Source organism: Eublepharis macularius, chromosome 9, assembly GCF_028583425.1.
Source record: "Eublepharis macularius isolate TG4126 chromosome 9, MPM_Emac_v1.0, whole genome shotgun sequence".
In the NCBI taxonomy this organism is placed as follows: Eukaryota; Metazoa; Chordata; class Lepidosauria; order Squamata; family Eublepharidae; genus Eublepharis; species Eublepharis macularius.
This window is the reverse complement of record NC_072798.1, coordinates 102256764-102279305: the sequence shown is the minus strand read 5'-3', so window position 1 is coordinate 102279305 and position 22542 is coordinate 102256764. Positions and strand designations below refer to the sequence as shown.

The 22542-nt window shown below is 43.9% G+C and overlaps 1 protein-coding gene across 1 annotated transcript in view; it reads left to right on the top strand.

Moving 5' to 3' along the window:
- Positions 1-22542, top strand: part of HGF (hepatocyte growth factor) — a 114932-nt gene that overhangs the window by 63992 nt on the left and 28398 nt on the right. The window contains exons 7-8 of the mRNA XM_054987801.1: positions 11635-11753; positions 17751-17925. Coding sequence (XP_054843776.1) covers positions 11635-11753; positions 17751-17925 — 294 coding nt within the window. The remainder of the gene's footprint in view (positions 1-11634; positions 11754-17750; positions 17926-22542) is intronic.

Below are 22542 nucleotides of genomic sequence, written 5' to 3'. Positions count from 1 at the left end.
CTAGGCAAGGATTGAGATCTCAGCTTCTGATTGCTTCTCCAGCAGGATATAGAGCTGGGTGTCATCAGCATACCAATGGCGCCCAACTCCAAAACCCCTGATAATCTCTGCTAAAGGGTATATATACATATTGAATAACATTCCTGAAAGATTCAGCCCCTGAGGAACTCCACAAGAAAGCTCCCTCCAGGATAACTTCTCCTCCCCAATAGCGACCCTAAAGAAACGCCCTTGGAGGAATGAGGAGAATGAAGCCAAAACAGTGCCTCCTAACCCCCAGTGAGGCCAAGTGGTTGACAAAACGAAGCGGTCAAGAGTATCAAATGCTGCTGACCAATCTAACAACATCAGCAGTACATGCCCATCTTTATCCAGGTGGAGTTGGAGATCGTCAACCAGCACCACCAGAGCTGTCTCATTTCCAAATCCAGGCCTGAAGCCGAATTGGAACGGGTCCAACGCAGATGTTTCCATCAAGAAACCCTGGAGCTGCTCTGCCCCCACTCACTCAATTACCTTGCCTAGAAATGGTAAATTCAAAATTTCACTGGGGTTTAATGTCATTAATTCCACCCTCCAGGACAGCCATTTTCTCCTGGGGAACTGATTTCTATAATCCGGAGATCATTTGTAATTTTAGGAGATCTCCCCTTCTCATCTGGAAGTTGGCAACCCTGTTTGTAATGTATTGCAATCAATAGATACATACTTTGCATAATAGTAAAGAGTCCAGACCTTGGTCTACGATTTCTGTGGACTTTATTATGGACCTTCCCCCCAGTAGGGGAAAAACTGTGATCCTGGTGGTGATGGATTTATTCTCAAAACAAGCCCACTTTGTACCATGCTCTAAGCTGCCTTCAGTGAAAAATCTGTTTGCCCTGTTTATGCAAAATATAGTGCACCTTCACTTGTTCCCTGACAAGGTGATCTCAGATAGAGGAAGTCCATTCGTAGCCAAGTTCTGGTGGGAGCTTTTAAAAGTAACAGGGATTGAGCAAGGACTTAGCTCCTCCTACCATCCAGAAACGGATGGGCAATCAGAACAAAATAATCAGATCCTGGAACAGTTTTTGAGGTGCTACATTAACCATCAACAGGATGATTGAGTTGACTATCTGCCGTATGCAGAGTATTGCTACAACAATAGCATTCGTAGCTCGATTGAAACATCCCCCTTTCAGGAAACTCAAGGGTTTGAGGGCAAGCCAATGCCTGTGTTGGAGACCGACTCCCTGGGAGGGGAGAGGGATCTAAAAGAGTGCTGGACTAAAATAACTGATCAGTGGAAGCTGGTGAAGCAGACCCTGGAAAAAGCCAAGCAGGACTATAAATCCCAGGCGGACAAGAAACGCCCCCCTCCCCCAGACGCTGAAACCAGGCGATGTAGTGTATGTGTCAATTAAGAACTTTATGGGGAAACAACCAAGCAGGAAGCTTTGTTGGAAATACCTAGGGCCATTCAAAGTGTTGAGATTAATTAACGATGTGACTGTGGAACTGGACCTACCTAAGAACTCGAAACATGTACCCAGTGTTCCATTTCAGCCTTTTGAAGAAGGACCCTGGACTGGACAAATGGCATCCAAAATCAATGGCACCGCCACCTATCATGGTTGGGGGACAACCACACCATGAAGATGAACAGAGATGCATGTTGTTTTACTTAATACAATGGAAGCATTTTGACAGGAGCCAAACTGAGTGGGTCAAGGCTACTGATGTTATTGCAGATCAGTTGGTGAAGGCCTTCTGCAAGAAATATCCAGACAGGCCGGGAGAGGTTGACTTTTGGGGGAGTGCAATGGCAGGGTGGCTCCTACCATACTTTGAGGAATTGGGGGTCCACTGTTCACTGATCTCTGGCGCCATGCTTTGAGAGTGCTATTGGAGCCTGTGCATCAAACCTGCCTGAGAAACATTACTTGTTGCTGTGGGAAGCTGTGAGAAGGAATGCAGTTATCAGCATCGCTACAGAGATGTGGCCAGTTGGTCGGAGAAAGACGCAACAACTCTAGTTTACTTTTACTTTTCCTGCTTTCACTGTGTGGATGGGAAATTAGAGCTTAAATATGGGAGGAGGGAAGTAGGGTGGGTTGTGGGTTGTGCTTGAAGGGTTCAATGCTTAGCAGGGAGAGGGAACAGGTATTCCAGTCAAGAGATGTCTTCTGTACTGTACTCTTCGGTTATCATTAAAACTTTAACTCATGCATCCGTGGACTTGTGTAGTGCTTTGAGATCTAAGTTGGCAGTCTCTGACAGTAGCACCTTTAAGACTAACCAACTTTATTGTAGCATAAGCTTTCGAGAACCACAGGTCTCTTCGTCAGATGCATCGTCATCTTATGAAGAGAGCTGTGGTTCTCAAAAGCTTATGCTACAATAAAGTTGGTTAGTTTTAAAGGTGCTACTGGACTTATTACTATTCTGCAACTACAGACTAACACGGCTAACTCCTCTGGATACTTTGCATAAAATTCCCTGAAACTGTGACTTGAATCTTTGGGACTGTAATGCACTTAGTTGGAGAAGGCCAGGGGCTTGTAAACTGCAGCTATAGAGTCTCTCTTGTTAGAATTTATTTTAAGTAAATTGGACTTCAAAGGAGGGGGCAGGGGTGGGAGCCGAGTCTTGCTTCCAATGTAAGGGCAATTGCAGGATTAGAAGAGAAGAAATTGGGTATTTGTTCTCTGTCCTTTTCACAGACTTTATATATGTACTTGGACTGATCATTTAATCATTTTGCACTCTAGTTGGGTAACAAATTACAGTTTTTTGCTATTGGAATTTACCCTACCGTTGCCTGTCAGCACATGAAAGGCCAACAGGAGGAAATGGTGTGTGTGTGTGGGGAGGGGGGGTAGAATTGGGGCATGTGCCAGCGTTGCATCAGCATGCTGATGCTGCTTCTGGTAAAATCAGAAGTGATGTCACAGATGTTCTAGGATTAGCAAAATCTCTATGGTTTCATGATAGAGGTGCTGTAAATCCTAATTTCCCCTGTGATGTCACTTCCGGTTTTTACCACTTCTGGCCAGTTCTTGCCCTCTTATTGTTTATTGCTATGTGAGGACAGCATTGATATTGTCCAGATGTCACTTTCCCATTATCCTCACTGGGACAGCATCTCTAGAGGTGATTAAGAGGTGCTGTTAAACCATTTTCTTTGTTAGGTCTTTTAAAGGGGCATAGGTTGCCAACTCTGGGGGAGAGATAGTGTCATGTCTGTGCCCCATCCATGCCATTATTTGATGCTGACCTGTTATTTTGAACCAGTGTTTCATGCTGTACCTTGATGCCATATTGCCATACTGCATTGCTTTCACGGGCTTACTGAAGTTGCAGGTGTCTTATGATGTCACTTCCTGGAAATGATGTTATTTCACAAGTTGGGAGCTGCCTCTGGGAGCACTCCAGGGCTCTGCAGGGGAACGAATTGGGCCTGATTCAGCCCAAATCTGACCTGATTACTGGAACATACAATAATCAAGTCTTGGTGTTACCATGGCATAGATCCAGGTAGCCAAATACACCATGGAATGTCTTTGTACATGTTAAATTGACAGTGACACCTATTGGTTAGTCTCTCAATTATCTTCAGCTATTAGCCAGAAGGTGCTGCATCACAACTGGCATTTGCTTAATTGTTGAACCTGTGGGCACTTTGGGAATTTTGGGCAGGTGCAGTGGTAGGCAGCACCACAATTGCTGTTGGGATGAGACCAATCAGAAGCTGGCTTTTGTGGGGTGAGGGAGTGTCTCTCTGATTTCGGGAAACACTGTTTGATTTTGGTTTCCAAAGAGGTTTTTGCTCTTAAGAAAAGTCTGTGTCTATGGTCAAGGATCAAGCTGTGTTTGTCTGTAGCAGCAGAAAGAAGCAAGAGTCCAGTAGCACCTATAAGATTAACAAATTTTGTGGTAAGGTGTGAGCTTTTGTGAGTCACAGCTCACTTCTTCAGTGACCAAGCTAAGGGTGAAAGGCTGTGCCATGTCTGTCCAGGATGAGCTCAGCCCTTTACTAAGCAAATGGGCTGGTAGGTAATGATGACCAAGAGATCCATGGCTTTGGCCCTGTTCCATTCAGGACCTTTTGGATTTACTCCCAAGTCTCTAAAAGCAAGAGTATGCCAGGAAACATATCATTGGGCACCATGACCTCCACAGGAGTTGCGTTGAGGGACCACGGAGCTTCTGAGGGCTTTTCCTGGCCATAGTTTGAAGTACTTCCAAAGGTGGCAAAATAAATTTTTATCAACCCCTGCCCCACACATGTCCAGAGGAGTTAGCCGTGTTAATCTGTAGTAGCAAAATCAAAAAGAGTCCAGTAGCACCTTTAAGACGAACCAACTTTACTGTAGCATAAGCTTTCGAGAATCACAGTTCTCTTCGTCAGATGCATGGAGGGCAAAAAGAAACTGGTCAGATATAGAGGAGGAGAGGGGAGGGCGGAGTAGATGCAAACAGCTCCTTCTGATATGGAGAAGCAAACAGCTCCTTCTGATATGGAGATGCAAACAGCTCCTTCTGATATGGAGATGCAAACAGCTCCTTCTGATATGGAGATCAGTTTGCTTCTGTTAAGGAAATCAGTTACCTCTGATAATGAGATAACCATTCATAGTCCCTATTCAGTCCCAGCTTGACAGAGTCAAATTTACATATGAATTCCAATTCAGCAGCTTCCCGTTGGATTTTGTTTTTGAAAGGTTTCTGTTGAACTACAGTGACCTTTAAGTCTTTGATGGAATGTCCTGGTAGATTGAAGTGTTCTCCCACTGGTTTCTGGACGTTGCCATTTCTAATGTCAAATTTTCATGGTCAGAGTAGTTCAAAAGTGGAATCAGCTGCCTAGGGAGGTGGTGAGCTCCCCTTCACTGGCAGTTTTCAAGAAGAGGCTGGATGAATACTTGTCAGAGATGCTTTAGGCTGATCCTGCACTGGGCAGGGGGTTGGACTAGATGGTCTGTATGGTCCCTTCCAACTCTATGATTCTATGATTTGTGTCCATTTATTCTTTTGCGTAGAGGTTGGCTGGTTTGTCCAATGTACAGAGCAGAAGGACATTGTTGGCACATGAGGGCATATATCAGATTGGAGGATGAGCAGCTGTAAGAGCCAGAGACAGTGTAGTTGATGCCATTGGGTCCTGTAATTGTATTCCCTGGGTAGATATAGGGGCAGAGCTGGCATCTGGGTCTGTTGCAGGGCCTGGTACCTGTGCTGGTGACTCTACTGGCCAATTCATGATTGTGTGTGAGAAGTCGTTTAAGGTTGGGGGTCTGTCTGTAGGCAAGGAAAGGTCTTCCACCCAGGGCTTCTGAGAGAGAGGTATCATTTTCCAGGATGGGTTGTAGCTCACTGATGATACATTGTATGGGTTTGAGCTGGGAACTATAGGTGACAACCAGTGGTGTTCTGTTGTTAGTTCCTTTAGGTTTGTCCTGGAGCAGACTGTTTCTGGGTACTAGTCTGGCCCTGTTGATTTGTTTCTTTACTTCATTTGGTGGGCACTGTAGTCCCAAAAATGCTTGTTGTAAATCTCTTAAGTGTGAGTCTTGGTCGAGAGCATTGGAGCAGATACGGTTGTAACGTAAGGCTTGGCTGTAGACAATAGACCGAGTGGTATGTTTAGGGTGGAAGCTGGAGGCATGTAGATATGAGTATTGGTCTGTTGGTTTCCGGTATAAGGTGGTATTTATCTGTCCGTTATGTAGTTGTACAGTGGTGTCCAGGAAGCGTACCTGTTGTGTAGAGTGGTCCAGGCTCAGGTTGATAGTAGGGTGAAAGTTGTTGAAGTCCTGATGAAATCTCTCAAGGGCTTCCTTCCCATGGGTCCAAATGATGAAGATGTCATCCAAGAATCTTAAGTATAATAGTGGTTCCAGTGGATGGGAGCTGAGGAAGCGTTGCTCCAAGTCCGCCATGAATATGTTAGCATATTGTGGTGCCATGCGTGTGCCCATGGCTGTGCCATTAACCTGTAGATACAAGCTGTCACCAAATTCGAAGTAATTGTGAGTGAGTACCACACATGGCAATCAATGTGTGCACCACAAGAACATGTTCCCATGTTTGACAAGCTGGAGTTGGTATGTAGTGGTTTTGCATAGCTTAGCCCTTGGAATCAATTCAGAATCTTGTTGTGCCTAATTGTGCCATGAGCTTTTGTGGACTCGATCCCACTTCTTTGTCAGCAGCCTAGGTGGGCTCGAATCTATAAAGTGTTTGCCATAACATGCGTGGTAGTCTTTACAGAGCCACAAGGCTATTTGTTTTTGTTATATAACAATACTACTAACTCAGCTCTTTCTCTGGAATTTGTCTGAACGATGTGGGAAATGTCATTGCCGAGCAGCGTATTAGGAAGACCGGACTTTGTGTGGTAAAATATTGACAGAATCATGTTGAGATGAATGCTTGTTGGAAGAGAAGAACACATGACTGAGGGAACGGTATTCCTTGAAAACCTATTTTGTGAGCACATCTGGATTGTGCATTTGCTGATGGAGTCTCCAGACTCTCTAGACCTCCATGGGTGTATATTAACACTCAGGCAGATCTGAACAGTCTGGGGGCTGAATGAGGGTCCTGGGGGAAATCACAGAAACTACACACTGCCACCTGTGTATATGATCCTTTCTATGCCAGCAAAACGGAGCTGGAGGAGGGTGGGAACTCAGATTCCCGCCCTCCTCCAGAGGAGCAGAGCTAGAAGTACACAGAGGGATGGAGAGGGAGTGAGGCTTCTAATGCCGTGGTCTATAGGAAGCCTAGGTCTTCATCCTGCAAGTAATGAAATCCAGCTGGAGATCCAAGCGGTTTCTCTCTCCCTCTGCCTCCAACCAGAACTGCTTTGCTAACCATTCTGCAGTACTGGAAGCCATCGTGCCATGGTTTTTATTGCAGCACTGGTGCACCCCAAACCAGATGCCTGTATGTGGGAAGGAGGGGAGACATTGTTTCCTTAATTGTAGATCATTACACATGATTTTAATCCTTTACAGCAGAACATCCTGTTCAGACACCATGCACAGCAAGAGGCTATTATCGTCACGCACATGAAGCTGCTTTATGTGGAATTGAACACTTGGTCCATCAAGGTCAGCATTGTCTGCCGAGACTGGCAGTGGCTTTCCAGGGTTTCAGGTGGAGGTTTCTCATGCCATCTACTGCTTGATCCTTAACTGGAGAGGCTGGGATTGAGCATTCTGCATGCAAATCAGAAGCTGGGATCCTCTATGGAAATGCCCAAGATCCTTCTTCTCCAAGTCCTTGAAGAAAACACCACCAAACCTTTTGAATCTACACCAGGTCCACAGTGCTAGTTGACCTGACCTTCTCGCGCCAGGCTTGTTTTGGTACTCTCACTGATCTGTGATTCAACATTGTCGGCATTTAGGGCTCTCTAAGCAATTCATCTACAAAATTGCATTTCCAGGATGCATAAACAAAAAACACATGCTCTGGAATCTAATAAAATAATTTGCATAGGCTAGAGAACATTTGCCTTTAAATGTTTTCATTTGTGGACCAGAGCTTTTGATAGGCAACCTGGCCTCAATTAGCAGCATATGTTTTAAATTTCAGCCACCAGTGTCAATTATAATTTGGGACTAAATTATTTTGGTGGCCACCTAAATTGCAGTTTAAGTTGTAAAAGAAGAGGGGCGGCCTGAAATTAATAACCTGTTAAAGCAAAGCAATCTTGGGGAAGAGTCGTTTTATCTACCATTAAATCCAGTTGCCCAGAATCTAGGAGTAATTAATATTGATGGAGAGCATTAAAATCTATTTTTTTTAAAGGCAAAGAAGAAGAACCATTAACCCTTTGACAGAGGCTGGGACTATTTTCTATACTGAAGATGAACACTATGAATATTTTTTCCTTTTCTCTCTGAACTGCATTTTGTTATATTCAAGACTATTTATTTATTTATTTTGTCATTTATAGTCTGTCTTTCTCACTGAGACTCAAGGTGGATTACACTGTGCGAGATGAGTATTGTCAGTGTCAAGGTCTAGAGATGGGCATGAACTGGGAAAATGGTGGTTCATTGCTGTTTGTCGTTTATTGTTTTTCACAAACCATGAACTGGTATGAAATTGCCTGGTTCGCGAACCGGTTCATTTGGTTTGTGAATACTTCTGGGGCAGCAGAAGATCTACAGAAAGCCCAGTCCCCCACCCCCATTGTCTAGGAAACTGATTGATCGGCATCAGGCTTTCTGCAGTGATGAGCCAAAAAACAAACCAAACAAACTAGCCTAAAAAGCATTGCAGTTCATCGTGGTTTGTCAGAAATGCCCTCTAATGAACCACCAGTTCACAAACCAAGAAAAATGGTTCAGTTCATAATGAACTTTGGTTCGTATTTTGGTTCATGCCCGCCTCTATCAAGGCTATTCCATAAACAATTCCATAGGGTAAATAAATGCAAGTTTACAAAGACATAGTAGTAGCCGGAATCTGTTGCGGAGTTGAAGAAATGCTGAAATGGAGCATAAGCAAATCTTGGACTGACATTAGACAACCTAGAACTACCTAGCAGGATCATACTTGAAGCACAGGAGCACATACTTAAGGCAACAGATTACCTCTGGGGACATTTTGGGGGCTAGGATTAGTGCAGGTACAGCATGATGCCTGTACACTGATGTCACTTCTGGCAAAAATCAGAAGTGAGATCGTGACATCAAAGAGAGTCATCATGACATCAAGGGGAACCTCAAGGGGGACAACATGACATCAAACAGCCCCTTCAACATCATGGCATCATGTCCAGGTTTTTTTGTTGGAAGTGACATCAGTGTGCTGGCGCTATGCTGTCACTTGCCCTCCTTCCCCTCCAGTTTCCTTCCACTGGCCTTTCAGGTGCCAGCAGACAGTGGATGGGACTGCTGGGGGGTGTTCCTTTATAGCTATCATGGGAGACCTAACAATCCTAAGAATGATCCTGTCCATGTTTTTAGGACTCCACCTCTGATCCTCCCTGGGAGTTCACTAGAGCGTCCTTCCATATATATGTGCCTATAGGATTACAGTTTTAAAATTACACTTTATTTCCAGCAGTGGGAATGTCAGCCTCTAAGGAAGGGAAGCAGTATCGGAAACAGATGCAAGTTATAATTTGCAAAGATGCTGGGAAATTCAACATGAACTCAATCACCATTTGAAGAGGTTGTGATTGAACTGCTTGTTTACACACAAGTTGAACCTCTCGCTGGGTTGCTGTTTTGCTTGACATTCAACTCCAGCGCTGCATCGAGTAGCTTTCGTGTCTGCCAAATAGTCACTTCCGTGTACTTTCCTGCAAATGTTGGAAGGCTTAGTGAATGAACAACATTTCTAACATGCACAGTGACCAATCAGAGCAGCTCTGTGCCTCATCTAGATGGAGTATCCCACGGTTGCCCGGGGAAGATGGTTCCTCCCCCCCTCCCCCAAGAAAAATAACTACAACTCCCATGTGGCAGTGTGAGAACAGGCATGCACAAATTTCTCCAGATCTAAACAGTTTGCTAACCACTAATGAACAATGAGAATGTCATAATGGATACCTTACTACCTTACTAGTAAGTGCCAGAACCAAAACATTAATTATTTTTGTGTACATCATATGACAAACAACAGATAGGAAGGCTGCAGTGACCATTTTGGGGGTAGTTATGTCAAAAGCTGCATATTATGGCACACACTCCACCATCTTTTTTTCAGGTGTTTTCCCGCATACTGGAAATATTTGTTGAACATTCAGCTGTCCAGATACTAACTGATCGCTTGTCACAAATTGTTTTCTAGGCACGCAAGATTTGAGTCCAGTGGCATCTTAGACTTTCAGAATATAAGATTTCAAGAGTCTTTAGGTTCATGGACCTCCACTCCTATTTGTATCTGAAGAAGGGAGCTTTGACTCCCAAAAGCCATATACCCTGAAAATCTTGTTGGGCTTTAAGGTACTACCGGACTCAAATCCTGCTGTTCTACTGCAGTCCAACACAGCTAGCCACCTGTAACTATCTTCTGAAATGGTAAGCAAACACTCTTTCTGATCAAAAACTATAATCAGATATTTCTGTTAGCAATTTGTTAACTTCCTCTATATACGCCAACTTTGTGATTAAAGATCTTCAGTTTAAACCAATATTGTACTTCCTGGTTAAGAGAGCTCTGACTCTCCAAGGCTCATACCCTGAAAATCTTGTGGGTCTTCAGAGTGCTACTGGACTCAAATCCTGCTGTTCTACTGCAAACCAACACAGCTGCCTGCCTGAAACTACTTTTCTAGGCATATTTACTCTTAATTCATCAAAGTCCTGAAGCATATGCTGCACTGCAGAAGTGAGAATTAATAAATGAGCATTTACTTAAATGCGGAATGGAGACCAATGACCGTGGCAGGTTATGCTATCAAAGTGCATCATTATAGCCAGTCTCAGCCAACTTCCTTAGTGCTCTGCTCCTTTGTCAATAAAATGTTCAACCATTAATATTAGGTTCAGGGACTTTAATTACAATACCTTCTGGTTCTGCGGAAAAACAAACAAGACACTCTGACATTGCTTTCCAAGGCATGTTTTTGGGAAAGGAACATGGTTACCTTTGCCTCCTCCCCAGCAAGATGAAATGGATTAAGATAATTCATTTAGCTTTTTCCTTTTCTGGATGAAAGATCCTCAGCAGGCAATTGCAAATCAGTTATGAATCAGCTCATGAAGACTACATCTTCTCGCAGTTCCAGAAGGCTTTTGGGTTCAAGGGTAGTTGATATCTGCACTCCCCTAAATAGAATCTAACATTCACTTGCAATAGAAAAGAGCAAGAGTCCAGTAGCATCTATAAGACTAACAAAATTTGTGGCAACACGGTGCTACTGGACTCTTACTCTTTTCTAGTGCTACAGACAGACTAACATGGCTACCCATTTTGTTCTATTCACTTGCAATATATTTCATATAACATAAAAAACAGCAATCAAATGTCATTCATTCACAGTGTCCTTGGGTGTCTTATGTTTCCCCTCCTTTACTTCTTTCAGTAATAATAGGGAAAGGGAATGGAAACAATTTAAGGGAGTGCGGCGGGGTTCTGACAAGATAAAGGGGAGCAGAAGGAAATTAAGTTCCTTTCAGTTTTTCTTACTTGCAGTGCTGGAAACTGAGGGCCCCTAAGTAAGTTGAACACTAAAAATAGAGCTCTAATTAGCAAGGATTTTATTGGAATAACATTCCTGTTTGAACCCAGGGCCGTTGAACTATAATCTTTAATGAGTCTGGCATGGCAGGAAGTGTTTATGTTGTCCACTCTTAATTGGCCCCATTTGAAGAAGACAAAGTAAGTCATTTTTTCAGTGTCAGGCTGGAGGTTAATGGAAGGTTAGCCAATTAGCAGAGTGTTCCTGTTTGATGTCCTGAATCCTATCCGAAAAGTTCTCCTCCAGGTGTGAGTGCTGCCCTTTGATGGCTCCCACTCTTCCCCATCTAGGGGTGGGCGGCTCTGGCACATTTGAGCTTTTTACATCAGTTGGGTCAACTCTCAGCCTTCTTCAGCTAGAGGCTGTTTGGTTCCTTTCTGGTGCGTGCCTGTGTAATGTTGCCTAGCTGACTTGGCTGACACGCTTGTCGGTGTGGTTTGCAGACATCCTGACAAAGGCCTTGATGATAATTACTGCCGCAATCCGGATCGTAAGCCGAGGCCGTGGTGCTACACTCTTGACCCCGACACCATCTGGGAGTTTTGTGCAATTAAACCATGTGGTGAGTTTAAAACAAATGTTTCTTGCTTCCTTTTTCTTCCCCAAAGCTAGATGCCTGAAATTTATCTAAAGCCATGGCTGGAACTGCATGATAGCCAAGTTATATTTGGGTAGGCTTGGCTCATGTGGATTTCTTGCATCCCCTGGTCCTTCCTCATCCTCACACCAGATATGAATATCTGCTTATTTATCTAGGAGAAGCAGCTGCCTCTCAGATTGTGTGGCTGAGATTTGCTTGCCTATCACCTAGAACCCATTCTCAGAAATATCTCACTTCCCACATCCAAGGCCTGGAACGTCTTAAAGATGCATAATGCCAGAGAAGGCTGTAACGATAGTCAAGCTGTTGCCAGTCTTGTAGTTTAGGAATTCAGTCTTGTGGCTCATCTCAAGGAACTCCTAGAATTCTTAGAAACACAGTTTGAAAATCACTGTACTAGGCCCATTCCATTTCACACACACTGAATAATGCACTTTCAATCCACTTTTAATGTACTTTAGCTATATTTGCATCTGGATTTTATTTATTTATTTGTTTGTTTATGTCATTGATAGTCTGCCTTTCTCACTGAGACTCAAGGAGGATTACATAGTGTGAGATTAGTACAACCAATATCAAGGACATTTCCATACAATGCCAAGGACATTTCCCTAAACAACGTCATAGGATTTTACAAAGACATAGCATTAGCAAGGATCCAATACAGAGCTGAAGAAATGCTGAAACAGAACATAATCAGTTCTAGGACTGACATTCGATAACATGAAGCACAGGTAGGATATAGGAGTACAAATTGAAAGCAACAGATAATATGCATGGCAACGTAGTGGTGAAGTCTATGGTCCCCAACTCATTAGCAAAGCATCTGACCCCCTCCCTACAATACTTCCCTCCCATCTGAGTAAAAAGCCTTCTTGAATAATCAGTTTTGCATTTTCCCATTTCACAGTATAATCCACTTCCAAGCAGCTTCAAAGTGCATTATTCACTTGGTGCGTGAAAATTGGTGCATGTGAGAGGGTTACATTTGGCTCACTTCTGGTTGTTTGCATATGTGTGGCAAGACCTAAATTATTCTACTGAAGTCTGAACGTAGCCTACTGATAAGTTATTTAAGGCAGCAAAAGTTTGAGAACTATTTTTTACTTTCATGATGGCAGTCAAAAAGTGGAACAGTACTGAAAGACCCCTCCTATGAGTACAAACATCTGATGCATTTGTTGCTCTCTGGACTTAATGCTACCTGAATGTTTGACTTTCAGAGAGAGCTGCTGTAGCACAGTAGCTCAGCTGCAAATCAACACTCTTCTGGTTCAGATCCTGTGATTGCCATCAGCTTAGTAGGTGGCCTTGGGTAAGCCACCCCTCTCAGTCCCAGCTCCCTAGCTGTATTGTGGGGATAATAATAACTCACCACTGTGGGTGAGGCACTAATCTGTCTAGAAGAGTGGTATATAAGCACAGTTGTTGTTATTTCAAACTAAGCTGATCCAGTGGAAGACCTGATCTAAGATGATCTAGTGGTCAGGAAGACCTGGTATCACTCAGGTTTCAGAGGTGTGCAATCCAGGATCTACGATCAGGCTAAATAGATGGATTTGTGCCAATCTGGCATAATCTAGCTATACTGGATCACATTAGAGTGTTCTAGATTGGATCCAAGGAGCAATTCTGCTGACTTGGATTATTTGTCTGCAGGCAGTGCAGCAGCGGCAGCGCAGCAGTGAGAATGAGAGCAGCAGCCCAAGCAAGTGGGCAGCGGCACAAAGAGGCAAGCTCTGTGCTGCAGCAGGAGAGGGGCGCAAGACTGGCAGTGGATAGGAGACAGCAGGCAGAGTGGATTCCCATCACATCCCCCCCCCCTCCACCTCCACCTGAGCTCCAAGAGAGCACTTCACGCTGCCACCTTTTAAAATCTGCAGCTCCAGCCAGCCTCACCCCACCTCCGCTGCTTCAGTTTGGGATTCTCTGTTTTTACATTGGAGTTATCTGATTTGGCATTGGGATTCTTTAGATTGACATTGATTCCCTTTCTTCACTATGGTTCTGTTTAGTTTTGTCCGTTCAGTTTGCATGAAAGTGGGACTTGCATTTGGGACTAGCTGTTGACCAGGAATTTCCTTTGCTTAAGGTTTTCCTTTAGCCTTTGAAATATTTCCCCCATAGGAAACAATGGAGAGTGGCTGTGGGTAGCTTGTTCAGGGGGCCCTAAAACTGGACCACAGGATCCAATATTCCTGAAACTTGGGGGGGGGGTCTTTACTAGACAGGAAAGAGTAGGTTCTCTGCAAATTTGGTGGAGTTTTCTTGAAAAAAAGACTCTCCCAGCCCCCCCCCCCCCCCGGAGAATAAGGGCCAGAAAAAAATTGAGATTTTCTATCCAGATTAGAGGATCTGATCTGAATTTCAGGGGTACTAAATTTTTTGGGTATCCTTGAAACCCATATCCAGATCCCTTTTTTTCTTTTTCTTTTTGTCAGGTTTGCCTGCATGCGGGAAATGTTTTGAGTCTGACTTCCTCTGTTGTCATTCTGAAATGATTTACGTACATTCCCATTGGCATGAATTGTATTGCTTGTCTAGACATTATGCATAAAATCTTGATATTGTGTAACGGTGCACAGACTTGCCCCTTCCCATGTATCACTTACATGTCTGAGCCTTGCGTGAACCAGCTTTCAGCATGGCAGAATTATAACGTATTTTGAATCAGGTGATGTCCAAGATGAGAATTGAAACAGAATATAACGGAAGAGGATCTTGCTCTTTTAAAAAAAAATATTGGAAAACTTATGAAATCCTAAGAGGAAAGATGCTGTCCTTTCTCTTCCAGAAATGAGTTCAGAATTCACAAGCTCATTGCAATGGGGCATTTTTTACCAGTGGCTCACTTCAGGAAATTACTCCAAACAATTTGGGCAGGAAATTACTTTGAACTGCTATGATAAAAACATTTTATGTGAATCCAATGAAAACTTACAATTGCAGCCCAGGAAAATATTATTGTACTACTCAGTACTTGAAGAATGCAACCACAATCCCTGAAGGTGATAGCGATGTGCGACAAACTCCCTTGGTTACCCTCATCACTTCACTTTGCCTACGTTTCTAGCATCTGCTGTGTCAGCATACGAATGTGTGGGATGAGATATATTCTGTTATGTTGCTGCTAAAAAATTGCACGCGGTAAACAGTTCAAACAGGGGCCGTTTCCACACGGCTCCCCGCTGCTCATAACAACCCGGAATATTGCGAAAAAAACGCGGAAGATTGCATTTTCTCACGCGAGATTTGTGCGACGTCACGTGACGTTGTGCAAATCTCGCGCGAGAAAACGCTATCTTCCATGTTTTTTTCGTGATATTCTGGGTTGTTACGAGCAGCGGGGAGCCATGTTGAAACGGCCAGGTCAGAACTGTGATCAGTCAAACATGAGTTGTGGGTCCCCCTCAATTTCTGCTTTACTGAAGCTTTACTGCCCCCTCCCCCAACAGTTTTTCCAATCTTGAATGGTCCGGGGGTGCTGTTTGGCCTATTGGGGAAATCTCTGTGTGCTCTAGAATACTCATAGGTTTCTCCAGTGGGCCAAAATGTCTCAGAACCATTTCAAGACTGGAAAACAGCACCAGGGGTGGGGGGCTGAAGTCTCTTGTCCATTACTGCTGTGCTTGTGTTCCACACTGGGCGCCATGCATGTGCAAACTGAGAGATCCCGCAACTCACATCAGACCGTGACACAGGGCGGGGGCCCCAGACGTAACACGTGAATCAGCTGAGACCGTGATGGCACCCTTGCACTGAAGACAGATTTTCTGTTAAAGGTATTGAGATACAGATCTGGTGATGTTTGCTGGAGACCTGGAAAAGTCTGTAATCAATATTATTGTGAAGAGGCACATGCTCAGCAATAGAATTATGTCTACAGAAGGTCCCCGGTTCAGCCTGTGGCATATCCAATCACAAAGGTAGCAGGAGATGGAGAAGAGCTAGACGAATGTCTATTGAGGTTTGCTGCCAACCAGAATAGACCATAGCATGCTTCAGGACAAATAGTCTGAACTGAGCCAGCCTCATATGTTTATATGATGGACTGAATATTCAGTTCTCCGGAGTTTAGAAGACTTTTCAGGGGACGGGCTACAGCTGGAATTGAGAACACACACCCTGCATGTTAAAGACATGACCGATCCCCAGAATTACTACCCATTAATGGATTTCTAGTAAAAGGACTGAGACCCTGGAAAGATGTTTGTCAGTCGGGTTTGATAATACAGGTCTCAAAAATATAAGAACTCTCCCCCAGAGCTTGTCGCTTTTCTTGCCTGTGGGCAAATATTACTTATTTATTCATGAAATTTACAACAGTTCATAAATAAGAATAAAAGTGATATTCAAAGTTTTAGCTTGTGAAGGAGGGCCAGCTTCTACTTGGAATGGGATCTACGTGCTGTAGAACAGCATTTAAGCGATATGCCTCAGTTTATGTGTCTAATGCAGCATTTGGCCCATAAAAATCATTTATTGGAAATATATAAGTAGTAACTCCCCCATCCCCCCCCCCAAATACTTGTTTCTGTTTGTCTGACTCATCTAAGGACCTCTCATTTTCCAGAATTCTGTTTCTAGCCGTCCATACCAGACTGAGTGCAGATTGCAGAGACATCTGTGGAAGGTGTTGAGAAAGAGAGACTTGTTGGCTTTCCAGAGATCTGACACCACTTAGAATTGTCATACCAAAGTTACAGAAACGGGGCCTCTTTCTAACACTCACAGAAATGAACCCAATAAAGCCTTTGGAACATTAAGTTTTGTTGATTTTCAAATGAGGTACTTTTCCTCAGTTCATAATGGTGGTTAGCATTTGACACATTTGGGACTTTCGTCCACCATATACTGACGGCGCTGTTTCATTTCACTTGCGTTCGGTTTCTCAGTTTCTGCATGTGTGCATGGTGCCTGGTGTCTTGACTCAAGTGGGACTAGAGACTTGGGAGGTCAATTGCTTCAAGTAGATTCTGGCTTGTAAATGTTTTGATAACTGGGGTTACAACAACAAACTAGTTCCACTGAAGAGCTGGCAGCAGACTTTTTCAGTTCAAATGCTAATCTGATTTACAGGTTACACAATGGATGCTAGTTCTACCAATAGGGTTGCCACGTTCTAGGTGGGGCCTGGAGATTACTGGGATTACAACTCCTGGGATTACAATCTCCTGGGATTACAACTCATCTCCAACTGACAGAGATCCCTTGGAGAAAATAGATCCAGAGGAGTTAGCCATGTTAGTCTGTAGTTGCAAAATAGTAAAAAGTCCAATAGCACCTTTAAGAATAACCAACTTTATTGAGATGCATCATCCATGCATCTGACGAAGAGAGCTGTGGTTCTCGAAAGCGTATGCCTCAATAAAGTTGGTTAGTCTTGGAGAAAATGGCTGCTTTGGAGGGTGGACTTGATGGCATTATATCCCATTGAAGTCCGTCCCCTTCCTCAATCTTGCTCTCTCCAGGCTCCACTCCCCCCCCCCCAAATTTCTAGGAATTTCCTAACCCAGAGTTGGTAACCCTGTTTACCAAGCATATGTCCACCCTGCATAAACCCCCAGTGCCTTGGCACATTTTGATTCAATTGGCAATTTAAGACAAGATATAGGAACACAGAACTTATAAACTAGCTGGGGTGGTGAAAAGGAAGGGGAAGGGGCACATCATTTATGGAAGACAATTGATCTTGGCTAGAGTGAGAAGAGCTGCACCAGGCTGGAATCTGGTATTCTGTGTCCTGCTGATTCCAGAGCTATCTGGTTATCAGAAATCTGTATTATATGGACTCTGAACCAATCCAGCAAGGCAAGTCTTTTATTCTTACGGGCTGGATTCTTCCCCAGGACCCAAAATCTCTTTCTCCAGAAGTAGAAGAATGATCTAGAAAACATTCTCCTTGCAGCAGACTGACTGTACAGGAATGAAAGTAAGTCACCCTGTCTCTCCTTTTAGCTCAAGCCGTGGTGCCCAATACGACAACATCGGTAGAAACGACAGAGTGTGTTGAAGGTCAAGGGGAAGGCTACCGTGGTACTGTGAACACCATACAGAGTGGGATTGAATGCCAGCGCTGGGATTCCCAAACTCCTCATCAACACCAGTTCACACCCGAGAATTATAAATGCAAGTGAGTAGAGTGGTGGCAGTAGATGTATTTTAAAGGCAGTGACCCCACCCTACAGCCTTCAGGGCGATCTCACAAGGACTAGTAAATGAGCCCTTTTAGCTCTATTGCAAAATGAGTGCTGTGGCCTGTGAAAGGCTCATTCACCTGCCAGTTTCCCAAATTCAGCTCTGTCTGGGTTATATGCCACCCCTTCCTTTTTCAGTCTGGGTTATATGAATGACAGATAATATCTTGTCTGAGGATAAGGAATCCTAGCTTAAAAGTATGTTAAATGCAGAAGTCCAGTATCACCTTAAAGACTAACAGCATTTATTCCAGCATGAGCTTTCATGAATCAGAGCTCACTTCTTCAGATACAATGAGGAGGAAATCATCTTCTATGTTTTTACAGGAAAAATTACTGAAGGGGTGGCGGGTAAAGGGAGGGGAAGAGAGAGGCTTGATGTGAATCCTGTTATGTGATTCTCTGTATAGGAGAGTAGAGCAGGTTAGGTTGTCACACATAAGGGACGATGAGTGTCTGTCTACCGGAGAGACCAGGGGGGGTGTCCGTCAAGTGTTGAGACACGCAAGGTTAGCTGGGAAGTATAGTTTTGAAGGACAGAGCCAGTGGAGCTCACTCTGGAGGGGACAGATTCTCTCACAGCCCTCCATTGCTTCTGACATGCTGCACTGTCTTCCCGTCCGGAACTTTTACCCTGCCACCCTCGCTGCTTAAAATTTGGAATTAACTGAGCCTCAGCATGGCAGTGGCTCTGGAAGGGGAGAAGCGGCGGAAGGCTGTAAGAGAATCCGTTTCCTTCGGAGTGATCTCCACCGGCTCTGTCATTTAAAACCACGCTTCCCTGCTAACGTTGTGTCTCCTGACACATGAAGAACACATGTCAGAAGTACTGTGGAGAGAGACTCCTGAGTTCAGAGGTCCCAGCCTTTCTTTTATGGTGCCCCAGATTAATTGAGCAGGATAAATAACTGATGGAGGGAGAAGCAGTCTGAAGCATAAGAAAATTGACTGACTTCAGTAAAGGGTTACAGTAATCTTACAACATGTTAAGTAGAGCCAGTTAAGTGAGTAGTTAAGTTAAGCAGAGCCAGTCTAAAAAGTGGGTCTGGCTGAGCTATTAGAAATTATAGTGAGTTAGGATATCCAAGTCTCTGTTTAGGCCAGGATGATTGGCTTCCCTTCTGGAATTCAAAGTATGTTACTAGGAAGAGAAGTGTTTTTCGTCTGAGAAAGGCAGATGGAGTGCATGACTATTTAGATCAGATTGGTGAGAACTTAGCAGTTATCGAAAATTTAAAGTTGTTCATCTGGCTTTCAGGGATGGGGAAAGTTCTCCATTCTTTATTGATTCTCTTATGGTATTTATGATTAGACATTTGTGGTTCCCTCAGATATCTGGATCATTAATAATCATCTCAATAATAATCATCATACCAGGGCTTCAGTTCATACACCACCCTATATTTCTGACCCTTGCTCATCTGGATTTTGGTGGCTGATTCTCTATTGCCAACAGCTGGGATGTGTGTGGAAGAATGCACAAAAAATGTTAGCAGATCTGTGCTATGAATGCTTAGGTCTCAGCAGCTGCCTCCTGCTGGAACTGAAGGCTAGAATAGTCTGAAGGAAGGAATTTGCATAAAAACCTTTCTGGGGCTAGAAGAAATGGATAGAGGAATACCTTTTTAATTGGTACTTCTCATTTCAGTAGCTGTATTTATTATGTAACCCCAAAATGACCCACTTGACGGACATGCTAGAAGGATAGGCTTTGCTACTCACCGTCCTCCTCTACTGCTCTGTCTTTTTCAGAATGCATGATAGGTGGTGTCCCTTCTTTGTGCCACCTGCACACTTTGGAATCATAAACTGACCCAAGTGTGAGGTCCATTGACATAGTTGTTAGGTGATGTCCCACCATCTCTCCGCCTAGCAATAACATGTTCTTGCCCCATCCAGTAACCTAAACTTGAATGCTCAGTTTTAAAGAGAGTTAAAACCAGCCAAGAATAGGGCCACTGATGCAGCCAAGGTTGCTGTTCTTGATGTCGAGATTACCTTATGTTGCTAGAGGTTGGCAACCTCTAGCATGGGGCTTAGAGATCTCCTAGAATTACAGCTGATCTTTAGAAATCAGTTCCTATGGAGAAAATGTTTGCTCTACGGCATTATGCCCCACTTGTTACCTAGTTGGGTCTCCTTCAGAATAGGGGGAATTAGCAAACAAGGAGAAGCTGCGAGAGGTCGGTAACAAGCAAGAACCTCCACCAATGTATACCAGGTCCCTTCCCTGAGGAAACTGACTAGGCAGGTGTTTTCCAAAGCAAAGAATATTTTATTTAAAAGGGGAAATTCACACACACAGCAAGAGGCAAATATATAAAAATTGCAGGCATTCAAGAGTCCTAGGAAAAGCAGTGAGAGAATGGAGAGTAGTTGTAGGATTCAGGTAATAGTTACCTATCAGAGGAGCAGAGAGGTACATAGAGGAAGAAGGCTTGAATGACCAGCATTCCTTTCAGAGAGGCTCAGAGGATTCTGAGGGTACGGCACTTGGATCCAAGTAAGTTCGCACACTTTGGCTGAGGCAAAGCCCAAGCAGTTATAGGGCAAAATGGGCCCTGGGGCTGGAAGGTGACTTCAGCCCGACAAACAATGACTTTAATGGTTGTCTCCTGGGATAGACAAAGGGATTGCGAAGCCTTGCTTGGCATTCTGAGGTGTAACAATGAGAGCTGGGGAGGTTTAGATTAGTCATTCCTGGTGCTAGACAATGAAATCCACGTGATTAAGTGTCTCTGGGGTTGGATAAAGTACTTAAAGTTTAGATTAAGTTTTCCCAGGAAAAGTTTAAACTGATCAGAGATGATTGATGGCCCTTGATTGCTGGATAGGATCTGAGCCAGGGTTCTGATCAATGGGATAAAGAAGGGTGGAATGTCCAAAGGGTGTTGTAAAGAAAAATCTTTCAAGCATCTTTCTTGTCAGGAGTCTTGCACGTCTGCTGCAGGGAGGACAAGAACCAATCACACCTAATCACTTGACATTCCATTCACATTCCATCCGTGTTTCAGTCTTCCGGGCAGGAGATGGCAACGTTTTGCTCAACCAGGCAGCTTGCTGCTGTGGCTTGCAGCGCATTAGTTAAAGGCCTTATGATTTTGTAGATGACTGGGGAAGGCAATGGCAAACCACCCCGTAAAAAGTCTGCCAAGAAAACGTCGTAATGTGACGTCCCCCCATGGGTCAGTAATGACTTGGTGCTTGCCCAGGGGACTACCTTGACCTTTTTACTTAAGGACATATTAAACAGCGGAGAGCTAGGTAGACTGTTCACACACTGTGATCCTTCCCCAGGATCCACCCCCAACTCACCAGTCAGTTCCCAACCTGAAACTGGCAACCATATATGTTGGGCTGATGTTTCCTCAGTGGGAGTTTGTGATGGAAGATACTCTTGGCTTGTTGGAAATCTATCTTTTTAAACGTAATTCCCATCACAGTTTGGGAGCGGATATTTTCTAGTTAGTGGGAGATGGCAGAGAAACAATTGGAGGAACTGAAACCTAAATACAGTCTTGGGGATGGGCAAGGTTTATTTTTTGAGAATCTAGTGCAAGATTAGCAGGAATGCTTCCTGCTTTATTGAATCTGCTTGCTTCTAATAGGCTCTGCTTATATGTTTTTAAAATAAAACAAATATATAAACATCCAACGAAGACCAGGGTTGCAAAGGAAGGCAATGGCAAACCACCTTATATTAGTCTCTTGTCATGAAAACCCCACCAGGGGTTGCCATAAGTTAACTATGACTTAATGGCAGGATTTTGTTTTCATAGGCATCCAAAGGATATTTTTTCTACCATGCAGGGAGGTGGGACACACTTAACAGTCCTTCTCATGCACTCTGTTGTGTCCTATTCCTAGGCTTTTTAGTCAAATCATGACAATGCTCACAGATCATGAGAGACTTGTTGTTGTGATTAGATTCTCAGACTACAGCTAGCCTTCACTCTGTTGCAATTTTGGTATCATTTGTGTTGGAATAGGCGACTCAGCATGTCTTGGACATTTGGGGGTGCTGCGTGTCTCTCTGAACATAAATGTAAATCTAGCAATCAGCCACTCTTTTGTCTGAGGTGGGAATGCCTCCTGACTCCTCCTTGTCTCTATGTCACTTGGGAGAATCTCTCTCTTCTCACATGGTCTTCCAAGGAGAAGGATGTGAATTTTCCACACTCCGCCATGGAGCTTTGATCACAGACCCTCACCTCTCAACCTCGCTGCCTATACTTTCAGGTTGTGGTTTAGAATTAGGGAATGTAACTTTTTAGATTAGGATCAGGGCTTTTTTTCTGGGAAAAGTGGTGGTGGAACTCAGTGGGTTGCCCTCGGAGAAAATGATCACATGGCTGGTGGCCCCATCCCCTGATCTCCAGACAGAGGGGAGTTGAGATTGCCCTCCATGATGAGCGGACCATTTTCAAGAGGTTCCGGAACTCCGTTCCACTGCATTCCTGCTGAAAAAAAGCCCTGATTAGGATCCTTCCCTTTTACTACAAGATATTGCTATGGAAGGAATCTACTTCAATAAAACTGTAAGTTGTATCTTT